The sequence below is a fragment of the Lepidochelys kempii genome, chromosome 3, assembly GCF_965140285.1.
Source record: "Lepidochelys kempii isolate rLepKem1 chromosome 3, rLepKem1.hap1, whole genome shotgun sequence".
Taxonomy (NCBI): Eukaryota; Metazoa; Chordata; order Testudines; family Cheloniidae; genus Lepidochelys; species Lepidochelys kempii.
Window position 1 is genome coordinate 3,763,492 of NC_136382.1, and position 21,566 is coordinate 3,785,057.

General features: G+C 57.9%; 1 protein-coding gene across 2 annotated transcripts; it reads left to right on the plus strand.

The window, feature by feature from the left end:
* Nucleotides 1-2,378: 2,378 nt before the first annotated feature.
* DRC1 (dynein regulatory complex subunit 1) lies at nucleotides 2,379-21,558 on the plus strand. Of its 2 annotated transcripts, XM_073335513.2 has the most exons (17): nucleotides 2,379-2,559; nucleotides 4,188-4,275; nucleotides 5,107-5,219; nucleotides 6,616-6,799; nucleotides 7,788-7,925; nucleotides 8,852-8,938; nucleotides 10,794-10,916; nucleotides 12,251-12,390; nucleotides 13,971-14,105; nucleotides 14,499-14,734; nucleotides 15,374-15,525; nucleotides 17,009-17,098; nucleotides 18,026-18,112; nucleotides 18,502-18,698; nucleotides 19,301-19,444; nucleotides 20,301-20,403; nucleotides 21,370-21,558. In XM_073335513.2, exons 1-17 carry the CDS (start codon nucleotides 2,414-2,416, stop codon nucleotides 21,424-21,426), a joined length of 2,220 nt encoding a protein of 739 aa, XP_073191614.2. In that variant the 5' UTR covers nucleotides 2,379-2,413; the 3' UTR covers nucleotides 21,427-21,558. The 2 variants fall into 2 exon arrangements, with proteins under 2 accessions (XP_073191614.2, XP_073191615.2); XM_073335514.2 differs by lacking the exons at nucleotides 20,301-20,403; nucleotides 21,370-21,558 and having other exon boundaries at nucleotides 19,230-19,317.
* The last annotated feature ends 8 nt before the right edge of the window (nucleotides 21,559-21,566 follow it).

Sequence of the window (21,566 nt, forward strand, 5' to 3'; positions counted from 1 at the left end):
CAGCCTGGCTGGAGGCCCAGCGCCCTTTGCCATGGACCCCAGCCAGTTTGTAGGGGCAGGAAGTGAAGAGGGAGCAGGAGCCACGCAGCTCTCTCTGCTCCCACTGCGCCGCTTCATTTTGCACACGCATGCACGCTGGCCATAACTGGGACACGGTGCCTTAGAGCAGTGGTCTCCAAAGTGGGGTGCGCCAGAGGATCCCAGGGGGTGCACGGACGGCACTCCGCCATTTTGCTTCTTCGGTGGCAGCTCTGCAGGCCTGCAGCAGGTCTTCCCTCCTTCTTCCTTCAGTGGCACACCTGCGGTAAGTCTTCCCCTCTCCTTTCTTCAGCAGTATCGTGGGGGTGCACGATCCAAAAACTTTGGAGACCACTGCCGTAGAGAGTTGGGATCCTGAAGAAAGAGTGGGATGTTGCAGGTGAGGTCGAGAGAAGGGGTGCGTTGAGGAGCAGGGAGATGTCAGATGGGAGGGAGGAGGGCTGCTGGGGGAAGAGTGAGGAACGAGCTGGCTGATGGGGGGAGGAGGGAGCAGGGAGGTGTGGGTGGGGAAGAAAGAATCAGGGGTGAGGGCTGGAATTAACTGGGACTTGGCTGGGCCACTGGCCCAAGTCAGGTTCTGGGGAGGCCAGAAGGAAGGGGCTGGAGCCTGCTGGAGAGAACAGACCTGACCCTTGCATGGGGCCTCTGAATACAGCCGGAACCTCACTACAAACCGTCTTGGGGCCAGTGTAAGGACACACTACCGGGCTTCTGGATAGACTTGATGTGAGCAGGCGGTCCCAGTAGAGACCAGAAAAAATGATCAAGCTCAAAGTAGGTGGGAGAGAGAGGCTGATTCTGAGCAGCGATGCTGGGTGGGCGCTGGGCAGGGCAGCGACGTGGACCCTGGACCCCTAGGCCAAAGCAGGGGTAGAGGGAAGGGCCGGGAGCTGCAGCGGGGGCAGGCTAGGTGCAAGGAGCCTGGGGCTGGGCAGGTAGCCTGGCATGGACCCCGGACCCCGAGGGCAGGTGCAGGGAGGCTGGGTGTCCAGAGCAGGGGTAGAGGGAAGGGCCGGGAGCTGCAGCGGGGGCAGGCTAGGTGCAAGGAGCCTGGGGCTGGGCAGGTAGCCTGGCATGGACCCCGGACCCCGAGGGCAGGCGCAGGGAGGCTGGGTGTCCAGAGCAGGGGTAGAGGGAAGGGCCGGGAGCTGCAGCGGGGGCAGGCTAGGTGCAAGGAGCCTGGGGCTGGGCAGGTAGCCTGGCATGGACCCCGGACCCCGAGGGCAGGCGCAGGGAGGCTGGGTGTCCAGAGCAGGGGTAGAGGGAAGGGCCGGGAGCTGCAGCGGGGGCAGGCTAGGTGCAAGGAGCCTGGGGCTGGGCAGGTAGCCTGGCATGGACCCCGGACCCCGAGGGCAGGCGCAGGGAGGCTGGGTGTCCAGAGCAGGGGTAGAGGGAAGGGCCGGGAGCTGCAGCGGGGGCAGGCTAGGTGCAAGGAGCCTGGGGCTGGGCAGGTAGCCTGGCATGGACCCCGGACCCCGAGGGCAGGTGCAGGGAGGCTGGGTGTCCAGAGCAGGGGTAGAGGGAAGGGCCGGGAGCTGCAGCGGGGGCAGGCTAGGTGCAAGGAGCCTGGGGCTGGGCAGGTAGCCTGGCATGGACCCCGGACCCCGAGGGCAGGCGCAGGGAGGCTGGGTGTCCAGAGCAGGGGTAGAGGGAAGGGCCGGGAGCTGCAGCGGGGGCAGGCTAGGTGCAAGGAGCCTGGGGCTGGGCAGGTAGCCTGGCATGGACCCCGGACCCCGAGGGCAGGCGCAGGGAGGCTGGGTGTCCAGAGCAGGGGTAGAGGGAAGGGCCGGGAGCTGCAGCGGGGGCAGGCTAGGTGCAAGGAGCCTGGGGCTGGGCAGGTAGCCTGGCATGGACCCCGGACCCCGAGGGCAGGTGCAGGGAGGCTGGGTGTCCAGAGCAGGGGTAGAGGGAAGGGCCGGGAGCTGCAGCGGGGGCAGGCTAGGTGCAAGGAGCCTGGGGCTGGGCAGGTAGCCTGGCATGGACCCCGGACCCCGAGGGCAGGCGCAGGGAGGCTGGGTGTCCAGAGCAGGGGTAGAGGGAAGGGCCGGGAGCTGCAGCGGGGGCTGGGGAGGTGCCACCAGCCAGGCCCCTGGAGCTGCAGCGAGGCCGAGGGGCATTTGCAGGGTGCGTGGGGCAGGCCACGGCACCGGGATCCAGGCAGCTGCAGGGAGGCTGGGGGCAGCGCGCGGGGGTGTGCAGGGGGCGGGGCCGGGCGCGCGCGCGGGGGTGCAGGGGGCGGGGCTGGGGCGGGGGCCGGGCGCGCGCGCGGGAGTGCAGGGGGCGGGGCTCGAGCGCACACTCCCGAGCTCGCGCTCCGCCTCCGAGGCCGCGCGCCGCGTTGCTTAGCGACGCTGCGGCCTGGCCCAAGGTCGCCATGAGCCGGGCGGCGCTGGCCGAGGGGGAGCCCGAGGGGCCGGGGCAGCCGCGGGCGCGGCTCCCGTCGCTGAACTCGGAGGAGCAGGAGGAGCGGATCGCGGCCCGGCGCCTCCGCATCGCGGCCCGGGTGGAGGCCAAGCGCCGGTGAGAGCGGGGGGCTGGGTCCCCCGAACCGGCCCCGCCCCCCCTGAACCCCGAACCGGGCCGAACCCCGAACCGGCCCCGCCCCCCGAACCGGGCCGAACCCCGAACTAGCCCCGCCCCCCCAAACCAGCCCCCCAAACCTGGCCGAACCCCGAACCAGCCTCGCCCCCCCGAACCCCGAACCGGCCCCGCCCCCCGAACCGGCCCCGCCCCCCGAACCGGGCCGAACCCCGAACCGGCCCCGCCCCCCGAACCGGGCCGAACCCCGAACCGGCCCCGCCCCCCGAACCGGCCCCGCCCCCCGAACCGGGCCGAACCCCGAACCGGCCCCGCCCCCCGAACCGGGCCGAACCCCGAACCAGCCTCGCCCCCCCGAACCGGCCCCGCCCCCCGAACCGGGCCGAACCCCGAACTAGCCCCGCCCCCCCAAACCAGCCCCCCAAACCTGGCCGAACCCCGAACCAGCCTCGCCCCCCCGAACCCCGAACCGGCCCCGCCCCCCCTGAACCGGCCCCGCCCCCCGAACCGGGCCGAACCCCGAACCGGCCCCGCCCCCCGAACCGGGCCGAACCCCGAACTAGCCCCGCCCCCCCAGACCAGCCCCCCAAACCTGGCCGAACCCCGAACCAGCCTCGCCCCCCCGAACTCCGAACCGGCCCCGCCCCCCGAACCGGGCCGCCCCCCGAACCGGCCCCGCCCCCCGAACCGGGCCGAACCCCGAACCGGCCCCGCCCCCCCAAACCAGCTCCCCAAACCTGGCCGAACCCCGAACCGCCCCGCCCCCCAAACTCTGAACCAGCCCCCTCCAAACCGCGACCCGCCTCCCCGGACGAACCCCGAACCAGCCCACCCCACCGGGCTGAACCCCGAACTGCCCCCCAACTCCGAACCAGCCCCCCGCGAACCGCCCCTCCTGAACCCGGCCGAACCCTGAACCGGGCCGAACCCCGAACTGCCCCCCTAAACGCCGAACCACCCCCCCAAACCGGGCTCAGGCGTAACCGCGAACCATCCCCCAAATTTTTCTTGTCTGAAAGTCAGTAGGAGCGGGAAGGGGGCAGCCTGGGTACCCAACTGTGGGTCGTGGGTGGTGGAGCCGGCCTATCCCTGGGAACCCAGGGACGGATTCTTCCCCCTCCCGGGGCTCTTGTCATCCGCTAGCCAAATTATTGCTCGCGTCCATGTGACACGGGCTGTGGGAGCAACAGCCTTAGAATATGGGGACGGATCCAATCGAAGACCAGCCTTCTTCTCTGCATGGGGTCAGATGAGCCGGTGCTCCTCTGAAATCACTGCCAACCGTCTTGCAAATGAGATCTGGACCCAAACACGGAGCAGTCCGCTGGAGCTCACTAGGCAGGAGCCTCCTTACCGGGCACTGATGTGTTCCACCATGGCAGTAACCCTGTTGTCCTTGCTAACCTCCCATGTCATGATGGGGGGACCCAGCTATCTCCCGTCAGAGTCTGAGAGCATCTGGGTCCCTCTTCCATCCGAGCACTGCGCTGACTCACCCTTGTGGGATCTTACAGGATCACAGAACCAGGTGTTATGGCTCCATGGAGATCTTTAAGCTATAGAAGATGGCATGTTACTAAAGAGTTTCTCTTCCCCATGTGTCCACACAGGGAGGCCCTTGGAGAAGATCCAGATGCGAAGAAGGCTGAGGCAGAAGAACTGAGCAGGAGCCACAAGCAGATAGAAGAAAGCAGACAGGTTAGAACTAAGCTATGGCGATATAGATCAACATAGGCAAGTCGATCAGGGCGTCTGAATCACATATTTGGCTCTGGAGTCCTATTCAGGTAGCCTTTGATGTCACAGCCCAGAGTAAACCAATGGATCTGTGTGTTTTGACATAGCCTGATCACACAGGCTGCTCAGTTGGGGACTAATGTAATGTTTGAAAAACATGTCCATATGTCAGGGAGATCTACAACCATAAGCTCATGAGAATTGTTTCGTCTTAAGCACCCAGCTGCTTCTACCTCTTCACCTTTAGGAGCTCCTGAAAACAGCCTCCTATTTTCAGCTCTGCAGCTAAAGCCTGGCCAACACACAGTATACTGAGCTTCCAAGTACAGCACGTGTTGTGTGGTGCCCTCTCATCACACTAAGGGCGCAGCGAAGCTAGGATGCACTGTGAAGGAAGGGTCCTCCTGGTGGTCACAATGATTCTTCGAGATGATGGCCTGCGTAGAGCTGCCCTGCGGGTGACACGCAGGCCTCTGACACATCTGATTCTTTCCTGTATAGTGAGAATCTGTTGTAAGGCTCTGACCTAGAGAGGAAGGAGGGTGGGGCATGTGGGTCCATGCTGGGAGTCATCTCAAAGACCCACAGTCACCAGGGGACGTGAATCTTTTTTTCTTCTTCAGTGGAAGCAGCAGGTGCACAGACTACTTGTATTTAGGTACCCAAATATGAATGTAGGAGCCAGACTTTAGACACCCTGGCTTGAAAAATGCTAGCCAAGTAGTCCTCCAGCGTAACGAGTTTGGGCCCCTTTGCCTATCATTTTGCTCTGTCATTTTGCTGCATTCACAGAGGCTAGCTAAGCTGCTGAATGACGGCACACAGCTAGTGACAAATATCCAGGTGGCTGCAGATGCAAGGGAAACCCAGAGGAGGGCTGAGGAAGACGAACTGAAGCGACAGAGGTAAGAGATCCCATAGCTCTGCTGTGTCACTGGCAGGAAGATCTTTGCTCCCGTGCTAGGCCCTAAGCATCCCCTGAAAGCACCAGCTTGGGCCGCCCACATGCTGATCAACTGGGGGCTGCTTTGGCAACTCACTGGCAGGCGAGAACTGCGCTTAATTTACATAAACGAGCAAATTGCAGCCACCCTTTTCTGTAATATGCAGAGGTGGCGTGGAGAAGCTGCAGGTCCCTGCATGCAATGCGGCCTGCCTGATTGGATCTGGATGGAGCATTGCATGCTGGTGTGTATAGCTTCCCCAGCCCGCACTCGGGCACAGAAGGTGATGGTGATTCCTTGTGAGAACCCTGTGGCCTGCAGGTTCTCATTTAGCCACCACCCCTGGTTTAGAGGAGCCAGCACTGGCCTCTCCTCTTTGGGATTGCAGTAGAGAAGCCTGGGTGTTCAGCCCCATCTCCCTGCTGTCGGACTTAGCAGTTGTCATGAGCAAACAAGTCCAGCGTTGCTGAATGGACCCGTGCCTCTTAAGAACCCCCAGTTATTTTCATGGCACTCCACAGGAACATAGTGGGACCAGAGAGCAAGGGGACTGCTATGAAATTGTGAGCCTTTCACTTGTGGGTCACTTTTGGAGGGGACTGAGTGCAATGGTTTTGTTCTGGGCTAGTTCTTAGGTGACCTGTGTCCATCTCTCGGCTGGCAGCCTTGCTGGAAGTCTCATTAGGAAAAGCAAGCCCCCTCAGACCCTGGTGATGGCCCACTGGCAGGGCATGTGTGTGAGGGAAGCACGTGCTGCTGCTGTGTGTACTGTACCTGCTCCCTGGATGAATGGAGGTCTTGGGTCCCTAGTGCTGCAAATCCAGCACCTTCTGCTAATGCTAACCTTACTGGATCGGTGACTGCTGCTGGAGCTAGGCTTCCTGGGCCAAGCCCACTGTCAGCAGTGGTAATGGTGTGGGGTGTCTGCGATGCTGGCCTCCTGACAGACCCAGCTTGCCAGACGAGCATTTCCACAGCCAGTTTGTTCTGATCAGTTTTTGCTTGTGTAATGTGCTCCCTTTGAATCCAGTGTATTCCCAGGGCTCTGATACAGAGACCAGTCCTGCAGCCATGTTTGTAGTGTCCTCTACATACTGGCTGCGGAGTCATTTCTCTTAGTGCATGGAGTCTTTTCAGATCAGAAGATGGAGCCTATCATTAGGGCTACAGAAAACCTTGTTGACCCACTAAGATCTTGTCTACCCTTTGGTTTAAAATGGATTTAGTCCCTAAAGCTGGTTGTCCATGAAGACACTAACATGGCTGGAAATCTCAGTGTGGATGGGCCAAGGGCAGCTGCCAAACCCTCCACCAGCCCCAGTTCTGTTATCTGCCTTGTGCTGGCTGCTCTCTGCAGGCTCGAGAAACTGGAGAATGAATCCAAGACTAATCAGGACAAGTTTGAAGAGATCACCTCAAAATGGGGCTCGGCCAAAGAGAAAACCATCCCGCAGGACCTGTGGGACGTGCTCAACCAGCAGCAGCAACAGTGTGCTCTGCTCATCGAAGAGAAGAACAAGCTCATCAGTGAACTGCAGCAGGTAGATTGCCAGAGTGTGTGTGTGTGTGTGTACGTACACAGCTGTGGGGCACAAAGGGTCTTGTTGGAGAATGTTAATATTAGAGGGACACTGTCCGAGAGTAAGTGACCCAGAACTGGCTGGCTGTTTTTCTAGGGCACTGTGCTACCCTACAATAACAAACCCATATACAGACTCAGCATTCACTCATGTCCTGGCAGTAACAGACCAGGACCCAAAAAATCCTGTTCCATACTTTTCCCACCCGTATGCAACAACCCTCCAAGTTCACACCCAGGCTCCTTCCGAGCAATTTACTTCCCTCTCCCTCAGCTCCTCCGTTACCCCTGACTCCCCCAAGCCTTTGTGCTGCTGCTGAGGGGTGTGGGAAATATGGTTCTGGATTGTAGCTTAAATGAATTATTATTCAGAGCTCTGTATTTATATGCCTAGTAAGGAATCTATTTGTCAAAAAACATTTACTGAGTCTTTTTTGTTGTCTATATTGTTACAGACGTACTTACTGACAAGTACTTTGGAATAACTGACCAAAAATAATTGAAACTGGTTTGATTATATTGTGTTATTTTGACAAATAAAATATGTAAAATTTTGCAGAACTTAAAAAGATTGCGTGCAGAATTTTAAATTTTTTGTTGCAGAATTGTTGTTTTTGGCACAGAATTCCCCCAGGAGTAATCTCCCTGCCAATGCATGATTGTTCCTATAGTTTACTCTTGGGGCTTTCTAGTCCTGCCCCCTTTAGTCCGGACAAGGGTTAAATAGCTCAAGCATTGGGGCTTCCTCCTCCTTGGTAGCAAGTGTAGTAGATCTTCCCATCATCTCTTCTCTCTCCTAACCACTGTTCTGTTCCTCAGTTCTCTTCCCTAGTCACCTTCCATAACGTCTGAAGGGGCAGATGCAGGGTATTGATTATTAGGTTCTCTGGCTTGTGATGAACCTGTGTAGAGCAGCATTTATCAGTTCAGTGTCTGCTCTTCTCCTGCAGGAGCTGAAAAGCAAAGATGACCATTATGTGAAGGATCTCAAGAAGCAGTCAGACGACATTAACCTGCTGGTGGAGAGAATGGAGGAGCAGATCAGAAACCTAATGAAAACTTACCGTCGGGAACTCACGCAGATTGAGGTAGCAAATGGCTTCATAGCAGGATGGGAGCAAGCAGTGAATTATTCCCACAATAAATCCACCAGGGAGTTCTCCTTAATGGAATTATCTCCGGCAAAGGGGTCTTTTGCTCATTACACTGGCATTTCAGCAGCGCTGGGTTGTGGGCTGCAGTCAGATGTTTATGTGGACCAGAGCTCTCACTTTGCCAGGTAGAAATAAAAATGGAGATGAACTGAGCACTGCGGGTCCAGGTTATGTGATTATTGGGTCTTCTCCTCTCTAAGTTACTGGGGATCCAGTGCAGTCCAGGTCAGTAGAGACTGAAAGTCGCTTCTGTTGATGGCTGTTCATTCCCAGATGTTTAAGGCCAGAAGGGACCATTCTGATTATCTAGTCCAACCTCCTGTAGAATGCAGGCCAGAGAATTTCACCCAATGGCCCATAAGTTTTGGTTGAGCTAGAGCATTTCTTTCAGTTTAATGTAGTGGCTTGTTGTGTGAACTAGATTTCATCCTTGCACCCATGCTAAACTGTTCAAAGCCATCTTCCTACAAACTGAGAGAGCCAACAGCCCGCTTAACCCCAGACCCAGTAACGCCAGCCTTTATACCTGGCAACTGCTGGGTCTGTGTTGCTGTCGGGGCAATAGGAAGTGCACGTTGTCTCATGGTTAGAGCAGCGCACTTAGAGTCCCGAAGACTGGTTCTCTTTCCAGCCCTGCCACTGATCCCTGGTGTGACCTCGGGCACAGGGAGAGGATGCTGTGTCTGGGTGGCACCTGGCGGCGATCTGGAGCTGGCTTCTGTCACAGAAGCCTCTTGCCATTGTTCCTAGAGCTTGGCCTGGTAAACAAGGCTCGTCCAGCATGGCAGAGCTGGCAGCAAGCAGGGAGTGGGCCTTGCGCTGTGCACGGCAACCCGCTCACTGCACTGTCTCCTTGTCAGAAAGCTTTCGAGCTGGAACGGCGAGAGCTGCTGAGCAGCAATAAGAAGAAATGGGAGCAAGCCATGCAGGACCACAACGCACAGGAGGTAAGGGCCCCAGGGGGAATTGTGATCTGCGAAGGAAGGCTCCTGGGCCAGCAGCTGCTCCTAGGCACTGAGCAGTAGCACGTCTCAGTCCCTGTGCTCGCTCTTGACATTGAAGAGCCTGGGGTCAGAAGGGGCCAGGTGTGGGCAGAGAGTAGGTGGGCCGAAGCCCAGTCCTTGGCAGGGTAATGAATGCTTCACTCTGCCCCCCTCTTGTAGGGTTCATGCTTGCTACAGGGCAGGCGTAACTCGGCAGCCCAGCAATGCAGGATCAGGCTGCCCTGCACTCCTTGTCCATATTGCTCTGTACCTTGAAAAAGACACGGGAGGCAATTGTCCTGCTCTGCTCAGCGCTGGTGAGACCTCAGCTGGAGCACTGTGTCCACTGGGCGCCATACGTTAGGAAAGATGTGGGCAAACTGGAGAGTCCAGAGGAGAGAGACAAAACTGATCAAAGGTTTCGAAAACCTGCCCTGTAGGGAAAGGTTAATAAAAGTGGGCCTGTTTAGTCTTAAGAAAAGAAGACTGGGGGGGGGGGGAAGACGGGACTGGGGGACTTGATAAGTCCTCAGATCTGTTCAGGGCTGTTATGAAGAGGATGGGGATCGATTGTTCTCCATGGCCACTGAAGGAAGGACAAGAAGTGACGGGCTTTATCTGCAGAAGGAGATTCATGTTAGTTTTTAGGAAAACACTCTAACTCTCTGCGTAGCTAAGCTCTGAAATAGGCTTCCCAGGGAGGTTGTGGAATTCCCGTGACTGGAGGTTTGTAAGAACAGGTTGGACAAACCCCTGTGGGGGATGGTCTAGGTTCACTTGGTCCTGCCTCAGCACAGGGGGCTGGACTAGACGACCTCTCGAGGTCCTTTCCAGCCCTATGTTGCTATGACTCTATGATTCTATAATCTCCGAAAGGTAGGGCTGGAAGGGAGATCAAGAGGGCATCTAGTCCAGCCCCCAACGCTGAGGTAGGATGAAATATACCTCAGTGTGAGGAGGAGTACTGGCTACGTTGTGCTAGTACACACAGGATTCCCACTTCCTTCTGCCCTGCCCCCAGTCACTTCTGCCCCTTCAGCCAGGGCTGGTTGCTTTGCTCTTACTATGGAGGCCAGGAAGTTGGGAGAGCCACCTTGGAGCTTGGAGTCTGTGCAGAGGCAGCGAGATACCTCGGTGATGGGCAGACTAAAAATGAATGAACAGAAGGGGGATCCCATATATGGTTGGTCTTTTTTCCACTCGTTTTTTGTTGGATTGACTGTTAGGCCACATCCTCAGCTGGTGTAGATCTGCTGAGCTCCCACAGACTTCAGCGGAGCTGTGCAAGTTCACACCAGCTGAGCTCTGGTCCCGGTTTTGTACCCGAACTCTTTGCTGCACTGGGGCTTCTTGGTGGCTGTGATGTGCCTGGTAAAGAATCACAGTGGAGCAGGAACAGCCGGCGTCACTTCAGAGGCCTGAAAGGAAAGGGATGGAATGGGTATCCAATTAGCCTGGCTAACAGCACGTACCGGGTGAGCAGGCATTCAGGGACTAGAGCAGGTGGCTGGCCCTGTACCGCCTATTCCAGTCACACCCACATTACACCCCGCATGCACGGTGTGTAAGGGAAAGACCTAGTGTTGGTGTCTGAAGTAAAGACTGTCCGGAGTTGGGCACAGGGAGTGACACTCCTGCCTGGTTTGTTGATAGCCCAAGGAACATTGTCCCCACTAGGCTGCTGCCTGGGAATGATCCATATCCCTCCTTGCTTTGGACTTGCCAGGGCAGCTGGGATCAGGAAGGCTGAGCAGCCAATCAGAACCGTGGCGATTATCTGCGGTCGTTTGACTCTCCTCTGGTCTCCTTCTGCCCTCAGCTAGAGAACTTGATCACCCGCATGCAGACCGTGGAGGAGTACGAGAAGCAGCTGAATCAGCTGCAGGTGAAGGATGCCGAGGAGTACACTACCGTCAAAATCCAGCTGGAGAACGATGTACAGGTGTGGAGAGCAGGGTCCCGGGGGAGTAGAGACACAGGACCCCACTGAGTGCATAGAGTGACAAGGAGAACACAGCGACAGCTCTGTGGCTATCAAGGGGAAGGTCTAAGCTAAATGGCTTTTTAGGAGGTCTAAGCTAAATGGCTACATTTCCACAAACCGCATAGCTTGTACTGAGACGGGAGAGAAGGACAGCAGAATCAAACACTCTCAGCCTTTCTGGGGCTTGGCTTCAGGGTACAAAAGTTAACAGTAGCAACCGTCCCCCCTCTCCCCCCCAAGCTGGGCTACTCCTAGGATTCCTCCCTCATGATTGCTCAACCTGCCCCCTAGATCCTCTCAGACAGTCACTTCCAGCTCTCTTATATCCAGATGGAGTAATGAGCCACATGTATTAGTGAGTTAGCAGTGCTTACTTGCGATCAGCACCTGCTAATAGGGTGGGGGTTTCAGGCAAACACTGCCTGCTTGTTACAAGGATAGAAACCTTCATGCATGTTACCTTTTATCTAACTAGGCTCAGGAAGGCACTTCCCTCTGGATAGATTATTCCAGAATTATCCGTGATTGTGGCTTCCTGTGAAGCCACTGGTACTGGCCATTCAGCCGAGAGACTGAACTAGCTGGATCCCTGGTCTGCCCGGCACAGCAATTTCTGTCTTCCTAAGTAACCACCGTTCATATTGCAGACCTTGTGACTGAGACGTAAAATAACCCTCTTCCTACCGATGTGTCTTCAAGTGCTTGAATAACAATGTGTCCAACAGGAGGGAGGCAGAGAGATTCTCACACCTGCACCTGGATTGTGCGGCTTTAGCTCGGACAGTAGATGCTGCCTCTTCCCGTGTGCTGCCATGACAGCTGAGGGCCCCTTAACACTCGCGCTGACATCGCTTGGCTGGGGGCTGCTGGCAGGGAGTTTGGAGCCTGTGACTCTCCTTGCCAGCTGATGGAACAGGACGTACAGGGCCTGGGGCACGCCTGTCCATGCTGCTGCCTGAGGGGTTGGCATGGGGGTGAGGAAGGTGATGCACTCTTTCTCCATGGCACTGAGTCGGTGGGTGACAGGCTAAATTAGGGGTTCTGTAGCATGTCAGTACAGTGAATGTTTGTAGCCCCTTTCTATCAAGGAGGGCTTCGTACAGGGCTCGTCCTTTAGAGGAGCTTCACTGTAAGACTTCTGCACTGTTTGCTAGAGCCTGGGGAGTCCGTTCTAGGCCCTCTCTTTTGAGAGCCCCAGGGCCAGCCATGGGATAGCAGGGAGGGGCTCTGTACTTGCAAACCTTCCCTTGGATACAACAGAGGATGGCTTTTTATTTTGTTTGGAATCACAGATCCTGGAGCAGCAGCTGCAGCAAATGAAAGCCATTTACCAGCTGAACCAGGAGAAGCTAGAATACAACTTCCAGGTGCTAAAGAAACGGGATGAGGAAAACACCATCATAAAATCCCAGCAGAAAAGGAAACTCAACCGGTAAAAGATCAACCCAGTTCGTGTGGGGTTGGGGCAACGCCTGCAGCCATACTCAGCACTCTCTGGGTCACTGTCCATATTCTCACTGCAGGCCACAGCCCTCTCCCTTCCCCCACAAAGGCTGAATATAATCCAGCTTTGCACAGGGGCTCTGTGAACAGAGTCCTTCCCACTCCAGGGGTGCTGCAGCCACTGGGCTGGGACGGGGGTGAGGAGTGGCCCATGTTCAGGTGCTAGGACATGCTTGCCCTTGTATGTCCGGCTCTGGATGTGTGTATGGATTTATTTACTCCTGGGGAAATTCTGCACAGGTACATAATTTATGTCCCCTGCAGATTTCTTTGCTTCCCCACAGAAAAATGACTTTCTGACGGGGAAGCAAAGGGAAGCCGCAAGAGCGGTCATGCAACCTTCCCAAGCAGTATGTTTCGGGTGCCAGGGTAGCCGGCAGAGAGGTAAATCACTTGGGGCAGAGGGCAGGAATGGGGAAGACCCGGCTGGTGGCTCCTACCCTGCGCCGGACTCAGCTGCTAGTCCTGACTGGGCTGGGGAGGACAGGACTTCCTCTTCCCCTGCACGGCATCCGGGGCTGGGTCAGACCCACCCCCAGATTTCTCCCCCGGCTGCAGGAAACTCTGCAAACTCCACTCCCCCCACATTTCCTGCACCCATCACTCCTCAGCTGCAGTGGGAGGGATCCCTGTACAGGGAGCTGCTACCCCATCCACCCAACTCTCGTGCATCCAGACCCCTTCATACCCAGACCCTCCCACTGAGCCTCACCCCACTGCACTCAGAACCCCCACCTGATGAGCCCCACTCCCCCTGCACCTGGAACACCCCGATGAGCCGGCGACACCTGGATCCCCACCCCACCGAGCCCCAACCAGATGCACCTGGATCCCCACCCCATTGAGTCCCACTCCCTCAGTATCTAGACCTCCACTGAGCCCCTCCACACCCAGACCCCCCTGCCAAGCTCTATCTTCCCCCATACCCAGACCCCCCCTGCTGAGCCCCACCCATCTTCACCCGGACCCCTCTGCAGAGTGTCATTACTGTTGCACCCAGAACCCTCCAATGAGCCCCTGTGCATCCAGATCCCGCCCTGCACCTGGATCCCCCAATAAGATGCTCACGCCAAGATTGCCCCACAGAGAACCTTCTCAACCCACACCTGGATCCCCCTATGCTACGCCCCTCCAGGCTTGGATCTTGCCTTGCTGAGCCTGCCTGCCCACACCTGGCACAGAGGGGCAGGGCTCTGGGGTGTTTTTGGGCAGACCCGGTCCTTGCGCTGTGTCACAGTTGGGTGCAGCCTCACTGCTGAGTCTGTGTTCCAGGGTGCGGGGGGGAGCTGCACAGTGATCTCCCACCTCTGTGCAGCCTGTGGCCTGTGCTCCCCAGAGTCATGCTGGAGCCCCCACATTTATTTGACAAACAAAATTTGCAGAATTTTGCAGGATTTTAAAATATTGTGCACAGAATTTTAATCTTTTTGGCACAGAATTTTTAATTTTTTGGCACAGAATGCCCTCAGAAGTAATTTATTGTTGTTAACAGCCTGCTCTCCTCCTCAGGCTGCATGATGTGCTCAATAACTTGAGAATAAAACTGGCCAAACAGATAAAGCAATTCCAGGAGGAGAACCAGAACCTGACGGCCGATTACAAGCGCATAGTGGAGCAGTACAAGGACCTGCAGAGAACGATGAGGTATGGTGTGTCCCAGAGACACAGCCTCTCTTTGAGCAGGACGAATTCACTTGGGCACTGGAGGGCAGCTTGGCGGGACCCCCAGGGCCTCATCAGTTAGTTCAAAGAGAGCAGATAGCAGCCACCCTCCCCTGGCTGCTTGGCTCAAAGTGGAGCATTGCTGGGGGGCCAGTAGTCTCTGGGATCTGCTCCACTGTCTTAAAGTTAAAGGCAGCTGCACGCCCCATTGTGGCCCTCACCGGGCAGCTGTGGGGAGAGAGGTTACTCTCCGAAGCCTGTGACTGAGCACTGTCGGGGGCTTCTGACCCACAGAGGCACCCCATTGCTCCAGAGCATGGAATGCGGCATGGCACAAGCCTGACTCACAGGCAGGGGCCTTCCCCCTCTCGGCAGACACTTTGGCGTCGTTGATGCCCAGAAGTTCCTGGAGATCTGGCTAATGAACGAGGAGGAAGCCAAAGGGCTGATGTGGAAAGCTCTCGAGGCTGATCGCGTCATTCACACCCAGCAGCTGGGGCTCCCCTGGGTGGAGCCTGACTACTGGTTCCTGGACAACGTGGGCCCCATCGTGCACCGCAAGGCAATCAAATCTGCCAGCAAGCTGGCCCAGGAGGTGATGGCATTAACAGGTGGGACACATGGCGGCTGTAATTCCCCGAGGATCTCAAAGCCCTTCCCATGCTCTCACTGCTGACGCCTCCCTGCACCCCATCTCGGAGGAGGAGGAGGCTGAGGCCCAAAGGGGTTCAGCGACTTTCCAGGAGGGCTCAGTGAGTCCTTACTAGGTGGGGATAAACCCCCTAGCTCCCAAATCTCAGTGCCCTGCTCTGCTTTGCCTCTCCGGGGTGTGGCGGGAAAGCAAAGGGACCTGTTGTCATTGTAAAACCCCTGGGACCGCCAGACCAGATCTCTTTCTAATGACATGCACCTCTGCCCGCTGGCCGAGGCTGGGGTGATGTCAGAGCCAGCCCTGCACGTTCTCTGCAAATCCAGTTTTAAAATGGAAACTCCTCTGCTCCCAACCACCCCATACCCACCTGCTCCTCATTGTCTCCAACTCCTAGAGGCTAGTGCAACATCAGATGCACCCGCTGCTTGCCAAGGTTTGCATCAGCTGCTGAAGTGGTAACCACACGAGGTGGCCTCCAAGCATCTCCCCTTTCACAGCCCTCTGACCAGATTCCTGTGCTGATTCCCTGGGGGTGGTTACCTGTGCCAGGTGAGGAGAGCAGCAGGCGATGGGTCTTCCCTCTCCCCTTGTGCTTCAGAAAGCAGCCAGCAGGAAGAGGAGGAGGAGGAGGAGGAGGCTGCGGAGGAAGGAAGACAAGAGGTGGCGGAGGCTGGAGAGGAAGTTAAACCTCCCCGGCACGTCTTGGTGAAGTCTGTCAAACACATCCTGGAGCTCCTGTGCGACGAGTCGGTGAGTTGGGCCGTCCTGGCCAGCTCCGACCGCAGAGGGCTCTGTGCTGCAGAGGATGTTGGCCCTTAGCCGGGCCGCTCCTTCGCAGAACAGCTCCTTGGATCTGAGGATTGTCTTCTTTTCCTGACCCCGCACTCTGGCTTCCAATGGGTTCAAACATCATCTGAGCCAAGGCCAGGTCCCCGTGCTTTCTACAGCAGCACCTGGCACAGTGAGTCCCTGACCCTCTTGGCGCTACTTTAATGCTCCTAATCATCCAGCTGTCTCAGTGGAGGGGTCACCCTTCAGGGCGACTCAGACCCATTCAGCCGGGCGTTCACGTGGGGAACAGACAGGAGTGTGAGTGCTGTTGTGTTGCCAATGTCTCTTAGCCCCTTGCGGGGCTTTCCGGGTCTGAACTGCCACCTGCCCGTGCAGCATCTCTTGCTGCAGAATGTGTGTGTGAGAGGAGATGCTGGTATGTGTTTGGTGCCACCTGCCTGCCACACTTCTGGGGAGGGGGTAGAATGGGGCTGGCGCAATATGGGACACACCGAAATAGCAATTGGCTAAGCTGCATTCGCAAGAGCTTGTAGGGATCTAAAAACGTCCTTCTAGGGAGCGTCCTATGGATCGGCAGGGTCAGACAGCTGTCGCGCCATGGCACGAGCCCCATGAGACCCTCTGCCAGGGTAAACGCAGCCCTGCAGCCCGACGCCCTCAGCTCTGCCAGTTGTCAACAGCAACTCAGCGCGAGCCCTGCTGGGGACAGCTCGGGCCGTTCGTTACTGGTGGCACGAAGCTGCAAAGCCAGGGGTCCGCCTACCTCTGAGTCGGTGACACCTTCCACATCAAACAGCTGCTGGACAGGGTGTCACAGCTGTCACGTGCCAGACGTGGCCTGCTTAGAGCTTCCTCCCCAGAGGGATACACGGGAGGTTTTCCCCTACGTGTGTGTTAATACACTGCCCGCTGTGGCTGTCACCAGCTCCGGTGGAGAGGGTTATATCTGGTGCCACCTACTGGCTGAACAGTGTAATTCAGTTCGGCATCCTGTCCCAGCTGACGGCCATCAGACACACTAGAAAGTGATTTCCAAGTGCACGGGGGACGTGATTTCTGAGGTAACCAGGCCCAGTGCCCCACACTTGTCCTGCTGTTGTGTGAACTCTAACCCACCGTGAGATTGGGCTTTTCCACACCCCAGTCTGCAGCAGGTTAGGGTGTGTGCAGTGGGATTCAAATCACCATTGCAAAAGTTATTTAAAAACCTCTCTTAGTATGCCCAGGGCAGGAGTTTCTGAGCTGGGAGCTGTGCTACATTCTGGACCCAGATGAGAAATGGTCCCATCCCTCCAGATCACTTGAGTCCCCGTTATTTGAGCGTGGAGGTTAGCACAGAGTAACTGTGCTGTGGCTGGTTCTGCCTGTTGGGTGAGTTAGCAGCTCTGGGATCCTAGTGTGAATTGAAACACTCATCAGCGTCTTGTGATTTCCTTCCAAGGGCTTCCTGATAGAGAGCAAGCTGCTGGGACTCCTGCAGCCCCTGGAGAGGCACGAGCGCTCCCTGATGAGGCTGGATGCAATCTTTGCGGTTAGTGGGGCGTCTTGCACAAAGCACATAGGTTAGGGGCACTGCAGGAACACACCCCAGAACCAGCCCCAGTGCCCGCGGGCTGAGAGCTGCTGGTGGATGATGCAGTTCCACAAGGGCGGACCTGCTGAGACGCTGCCTTTAGAAGCTTGTCACCTGCAAGGGGGGGAAGGGAGGAGGGGCATGGTCCATGCACATGCGACTTCCCGTAGGACTCAGCGGGGTGATCTTGTGTGCTCTGTTCTGGGAGTTTAGCTGGGGAAGGTGGGGGGGGAGGCTCCCTTCCCAAGGGGGATTGCAAGGCAGAAGGAGTAAGAGAGATGGGATGTGGCTGAAGCCAGTTCCTCCCTTTGCCACCCCTAGTGCCATCAGCTCCCACTCCCCTGGCACTCGCTCCCACTGATCCCCCAACCCCAACACACTCCTGGGCCTTCCGGCTCCCACCCTGTCCTGTGTCATTCCCAATAGAGCCCTCCATCCTCCCTGCAGATATCGCTGCTGCTGCCACTAAGACTCCACGTCTCACATCCCCTTCCCACCGGGGCCTACCCTCTTGAGGTCCTTTGTGGCCACCACCCTTTTGCCCAAAGAGAGCTGGGCTCCTCTCCCCTTCTTTGGGAAGAGGGATGGGTTTGGAGCCGTGTGACTTACCCTCTTTCCCTGGGGAAGCATGTACTGCTGCAGGGCTCCCAGCGTCTGACATCCCACTGAGAAAGACCAAGAGCTTGACCTGAACCTGGTCTTTCACTTGCCCCAGCTGAGCTCTCCTGCTGGTCCCGCACCAGCCCCCTTCGCATTGGGAAGGGAAGGGCTGTGAATTTAGCTCAGGCCCATGGGCCGCTCCTCTAAAGGAAGCGGGAAGGGACCAGAGCAACATCTCGGAGTCCCAGCTGCCACCCAATCTGCTGTTTCTCTGCCTTTCTCCAGGCCCTCGAAATTGACAATGAAGACGACGTGTATACGCTGGTGGATTTCTTCTTGAAGTTCAAAGTCCAGCAGGTTGTCTCCAGCCCGGTATGATGAACGTGGGCATCGCGGGATGAGACCCAGCAGCCCGGGAGGAGATGGGGCTTGTAAAGCCCCGCGGAGGGGGAGGGAATTGGTGTTGCTCTTACCAAGAGAACCAGCGTGGTCCAGAGGCTGCAGCCATGACACCATTGAAATGGGTGAAGTCTGAGTTTCCGCCAGTGCTGAATTTGGCCCCCAGGCCCCTGTGCTTTGTGCCCAGTGAATACAGATGTCAGTCATAGACACTAAACCAGGGCTCCGGATGGCTGGAAGCCTCCTGGGTTTGTAGGTTAGGGTAGAGGTGCTGTGGGCTGGGAGGAGCATTACCGGGGTTAGCTGTAGTTGGAGCCCTGTGTGGCTGGAGTTCACTCCCGGTGCGTGTGGCTGCCGTGCAGAGTAAGGAGTGGGCAGTGGAGGAGGGCCCTGAAGAATTCGCTGTGGATGCAGCGAAGGACGACAGGGGATCCGCTGCCCCGAAGGAGGAAGGCACGGCCCATCAGAGCTCGGCAACGTCACTGTCCTCTTTGCTCTTCCATCACGATGACGTCCTCAAGGCCCTCAAAGCATTTGTCCGGGACTTCCAGAAGTCGAGGTGAGCAGAGCTCGTTAGCTGGGAATGGGGTGGGGGGCTGGGCCTCGTAGGCTGGTTGCGAATACGAAGAGTACGAGAGAACGGGCTGCAGGAGTAGCCCCGTGATCCGAGCGTGTGAGCTGGAGGAGGGGCAAGGCACGGGAACCGCGGGAGTGAGGCTGGGGAGAGCGGGAGGCGCATCTGGGCTGGGGATTGTCTGCGAATGCACTGGGCGGGTGTGCTGGGCTACGGAGGCTGGGCTGATCTGCCCAGCAGTGGAAAGGTCCCCGCCGTCTCCCCCGGGCACAACTGGTTTCTGCAGGCAACGTTGACGAGGTGGGGCAGGGCAGGTTCCCCACAGTGAGTGGGGTTCATTCTGCCTGGGACAGCTGTGCAGTGGGGAGCAGGTTGGATTGGGTGGGGTGAACATGGTGGGGCAGGGAGGGGAGGCAGTTGAGATGAACAGTTGTGGTGGAGAGGAGCCAGTCGCTGGCAGCAGGGAGCTGTGAGGCTAATGCCAGCGGTGCCCCAAGCCATGGTCCCTCCTTTCAGACCTGGCTGGGTGACCGGAAGGGTGGGCCGAGCAGTGCCGTGAGCCCAGGGCTCCTCTCTCTGTCCCTTAGGGACAAGCGGCCGCAGGTGAAGAAGGTGATGGAGGAACGGGACAACTCCAAGGACTCTGAGTATTGGGAGGCCCTGGCTCACGTCATCCCAGAGTCAAAGCTGAAGGTTTGGGACGCGCTGGAGGCGGCATTGGAGAAATACCAGTAAGTGCCCCAGCCAGGGGCCCCCAGCCATCCCACCCTTGGGTGTGAACGCACCAGGCCTGGCAGTGCTGACGGGGTTTGTCATTAGACGTGCGACAGAGCCCAGCGGCTTGCTGGGACATTCCTCTGGGCCGCTTGCCCCCAGCTGCCAGTGCACACGTGGGGGGCTTGTCTTCACGTGCCCTGAGGGCTCAGCCTGGGGGAACCTGCAGACAGTGCCTGTACAAAGGGTTACCTGGCCATTAATGAACTCCAGGGGAGTCCAGCTCCCAGTGGGGAAGCGCTGGTTCCTGGCCTGAGACACCCCTTGCTGGGCCGTGGCTGGAGGTCGGGTGACCCCTGGTGGTGGGATTGTAGAAGATCCGTTTCTTGTATCTGGTTGGTTCATGTTTGGCTCCTGCCCATCCTTGAGTGCCCTGTAAGTGACCTGAGCATGACTCTTCACCGCTACCTCCTTCAATGGAGGTTTTCCACCAGTGACATTCACAGCATCAGCCGCTCGAGCACACCGAACGCTCCCCCCAGCTGAGCTTCCCAGCCCCTGGGCCCCCTGCAGTCAGGCGGGACCGTGCTTTGTCAGTGGCGTTCTCCAGGGTGCACTTAGTCGCTTCTGTGTGGCTGCGGAAGGCGAGCTGGGAGGAACACAGGATCTAACTGAAACGCCAGGGGCCATTTGTGGGCAACACAATCAATTTAGCCAGACTGGGGCATTGCTCATCCTCTGCTCTTGAGAAAAGCGGGACCACAGCTATACGTGTGAAATACAAAGGGCCTGTTAAAAGCCAAGCCCCCAGACCCACGGGGAGGAGGCTTTGCCGTCGGGAGCTTTGACCCATTTCCCTTCCTCTTTGTGAAGCTACGTTCTGAGCCAGCGGTCGAAGCTGCTCACCGATCTTGATGGGCTCCAGCAGCAGAACACGGAGCTGCACATGCTGCTGCATCAGTACCTCACCTCCAAGGTGAGTGGGAGCTGGTACCTCGCTGGGCCCAGGGCCGCTGGGCAGCTGCACTCGCTGGCCGTCAGAGAGCTACGTGAATGCTTATTGCTAAGGCTGCCGGACGCCCTGCATGGCAGCTGCCCCCATGGCCCTGTGGCAGTGAGCAAGGGTGAGGGGAGGTGATGCAGGGTGTAACCGGCCCGGCTGACACCTCACAGGCTGCAGGCAAGCAGAAGAGGTGATTTCTGAGCTGTGGGAAGTGGGACAGGTTGGTCCTTGGGGCTGCAGCCAGGGCCTACCCATGCATCCTCTGCCAGTCAGGGTGGGCAAGTGGAGGGGTGGAGAGATGCCAGGGGGATGGGCATAGGGCCAGGAGGGGCTCTGAAGGCCAGCAGAGGGTTGGGTAGTGGGGTGGACCCAGTAGAGACCTCTTCAGGGGGGTGAAGTGATGGTGTGCGTGCAGAGAGAGGATGCCATTGGGACAGATGAGCAGAGCAGGAGGAGAGAGAAACCAACCCTGCAGTGTTTGGACTGAAATGGGCAAAGGGTCCTAGGTCCCCGGTGTGCATGTTTCCCCCCCCCCCCGTCCCCTCCCCACACACACCCCATCTCCCAGCTGACAGCAGGTTGGGGGGCCGGGGGGGACATGCAGTACGTCCCATATTGTTCCAGGACGTGAGTATTCAGGGCTGGGAATCCGGCGCCTTCCCAGACACAGCACTTGCTGTACCCGGAGAGGAAAGGTGGGAATGGGCAGGGGACACTCACAGGGGCAGTACTAGAGTCAGCCTGGACCCGGCCAGGGAACAGCGTAGCTCTTCTCCCCATCGCGGCTCGGAACCGGAGTGTAACACCAGCGGGCAGAGCGTAGTGGCACCTCGTCCCCACCCAGAGTGAGGGCCCTGGGGCCTCTTCCAAGCCAGTGGGTGTGGTGTGCCCCCGAGAGCACCGTCACCCTCACTGTGGCCTCGGCTTGTCCCGGCGCAGGTGAACCAGGAGCTACTGATTCCACCCACCCATGTGGTAGAGCTGATGACGCCGTGACGGTCAGGAGGCCAGGAGTGCCGGCAGCCAGCATGAGGTCCCTGCCGTACGCCCCTCCCCATGAGCCTGTGGTGCTGGATCCGGGGCATTCGCTGGATGGCAGCGGCTGGAATAAACCCCCCTTTAAAACAACCGGGCTG

Coding starts and splice junctions, on each gene's coding strand:
- DRC1 (XM_073335513.2), top strand. CDS start 2,414: ATGAGCCGGGCGGCGCTGGCCGAGGGGGAGCCCGAGGGGCCGGGGCAG. Junction 6,800..7,787: donor TCATCAGTGAACTGCAGCAG/GTAGATTGCCAG, acceptor CTTCTCCTGCAG/GAGCTGAAAAGCAAAGATGA. Junction 15,526..17,008: donor AGCTCCTGTGCGACGAGTCG/GTGAGTTGGGCC, acceptor TTTCCTTCCAAG/GGCTTCCTGATAGAGAGCAA.